The following is a 2,500-nucleotide window of genomic DNA, read 5'->3' on the forward strand; positions in this document are numbered from 1 at the left end:
TCTTCTGGTTTGGAGTTTCTGATCCAGTGAAGTTCTGGATGACGAAGGCATTAAAACGTTTCTCTGCTAACTTGACTTTCTCTCTCAGTCTCTTCTGGTTTTGGAGTTTCTGATCCAGTGAAGTTCTGGATGACGAAGGCATTAAAACGTTTCTCTGCTAACTTGACTTTCTCTCTCAGTCTCTTCTGGTTTGGAGTTTCTGATCCAGTGAAGTTCTGGATGACGAAGGCATTAAAACGTTTCTCTGCTAACTTGACTTTCTCTCTCAGTCTCTTCTGGTTTGGAGTTTCTGATCCAGTGAAGTTCTGGATGACGAAGGCATTAAAACGTTTCTCTGCTAACTTGACTTTCTCTCTCAGTCTCTTCTGGTTTGGAGTTTCTGATCCAGTGAAGTTCTGGATGACGAAGGCATTAAAACGTTTCTCTGCTAACTTGACTTTCTCTCTCAGTCTCTTCTGGTTTGGAGTTTCTGATCCAGTGAAGATCTGGATGACGAAGGCATTAAAACGTTTCTCTGCTAACTTGACTTTCTCTCTCAGTCTCTTCTGGTTTGGAGTTTCTAATCCAGTGAAGTTCTGGATGACGAAGGCATTAAAACGTTTCTCTGCTAACTTGACTTTCTCTCTCAGTCTCTTCTGGTTTGGAGTTTCTGATCCAGTGAAGATCTGGATGACGAAGGCATTAAAACGTTTCTCTGCTAACTTGACTTTCTCTCTCAGTCTCTTCTGGTTTTGAGTTTCTGATCGAGTGAAGGTCTGCACTCACCTGAGGTTGAGTGTGCAATTTTTTCCTGTGGGGTCCCGGCAGGTTTTAATACAGGGGGGAGTGGCAGGACATGTAGGACCAGGTGCAGAGTTTTCGATTGGGGAGACTGAAAGATTCCACTGTGGATAAAACAAGGGAAGAACTGCTCACTAAAACAATAATAAGATATCAGGGTCTAGCGCTGTATATTATAAAGACATTTCAGAGGGCTGGATCGCATCGATATCAGGGTCTAGCTCTGTATATTATAAAGACATTTCAGAGGGCTGGATCGCATCAATATCAGGGTCTAGCGCTGTATATTATAAAGACATTTCAGAGGGCTGGATCGCATCGATATCAGGGTCTAGCGCTGTATATTATAAAGACATTTCAGAGGGCTGGATCGCATCAATATCAGGGTCTAGCGCTGTATATTATAAAGACATTTCAGAGGGCTGGATCGCATCGATATCAGGGTCTAGCGCTGTATATTATAAAGACATTTCAGAGGGCTGGATCGCATCGATATCAGGGTCTAGCGCTGTATATTATAAAGACATTTCAGAGGGCTGGATCGCATCGATATCAGGGTCTAGCGCTGTTTATTATAAAGACATTTCAGAGGGCTGGATCGCATCGATATCAGGGTCTAGCGCTGTATATTATAAAGACATTTCAGAGGGCTGGATCGTATCGATATCAGGGTCTAGCGCTGTATAATATAAAGACATTTCAGAGGGCTGGATCGCATCAATATCAGGGTCTAGCGCTGTATATTATAAAGACATTTCAGAGGGCTGGATCGCATCACTATCAGGGTCTAGCGCTGTATATTATAAAGACATTTCAGAGGGCTGGATCGCATCGATATCAGGGTCTAACGCTGTATATTATAAAGACATTTCAGAGGGCTGGATCGCATCGATATCAGGGTCTAACGCTGTATATTATAAAGACATTTCAGAGGGCTGGACCGCATCAATATCAGGGTCTTGCGCTGTTCATTATAAAGACATTTCAGAGGGCTGGATCGCATCAATATCAGGGTCTAGCGCTGTATATTATAAAGACATTTCAGAGGGCTGGATCACATCGATATCAGGGTCTAGTGCTGTATATTATAAAGACATTTCAGAGGGCTGGATCGCATCAATATCAAGGTCTAGCGCTGTATATTATAAAGACATTTCAGAGGGCTGGATCGCATCAATATCAGGGTCTAGCGCTGTATATTATAAAGACATTTCAGAGGGCTGGATCACATCGATATCAGGGTCTAGCGCTGTATATTATAAAGACATTTCAGAGGGCTGGATCACATCGATATCAGGGTCTAGCGCTGTATATTATAAAGACATTTCAGAGGGCTGGATCGCATCAATATCAGGGTCTAGCGCTGTATATTATAAAGACATTTCAGAGGGCTGGATCGCATCGATATCAGGGTCTAGCGCTGTATATTATAAAGACATTTCAGAGGGCTGGATCGCATCGATATCAGGGTCTAGCGCTGTATATTATAAAGACATTTCAGAGGGCTGGATCGCATCACTATCAGGGTCTAGCGCTGTATATTATAAAGGGCTGGATCACATTAGTATCTACACGTATCATAGAAACTACAGCTCCCAGCATGCCTGCCCGCCGGCAGCCACAGCGAGGCATGATGGGAGCTGTAGTTCTTTAGCTCTCTTACCTTTGGTCTGGAAGCTCATCAGGTTGCCCAGCCCCTGTATGTAGTTGCTCACAGTTA

General features: G+C 43.4%; 1 protein-coding gene across 1 annotated transcript in view; it reads right to left on the reverse strand.

Annotated features, from left to right (window-relative positions):
- Window positions 1–2,500, reverse strand: part of LOC117970451 (otogelin-like protein) — a 29,656-nt gene that overhangs the window by 1,068 nt on the left and 26,088 nt on the right. Inside the window, exons 22-23 of the mRNA XM_059020808.1 lie at window positions 2,444–2,500; window positions 766–884 (exon numbers count right to left, since the gene is read on the reverse strand). The exon at window positions 2,444–2,500 is cut by the window's right edge and continues 222 nt beyond it. Of these exons, the coding sequence (XP_058876791.1) occupies window positions 811–884; window positions 2,444–2,500 (131 nt within the window). The 3' untranslated portion in view covers window positions 766–810. The remainder of the gene's footprint in view (window positions 1–765; window positions 885–2,443) is intronic.

The sequence above is a fragment of the Acipenser ruthenus genome, unplaced genomic scaffold (assembly GCF_902713425.1).
Source record: "Acipenser ruthenus unplaced genomic scaffold, fAciRut3.2 maternal haplotype, whole genome shotgun sequence".
Lineage (NCBI taxonomy): Eukaryota > Metazoa > Chordata > Actinopteri > Acipenseriformes > Acipenseridae > Acipenser > Acipenser ruthenus.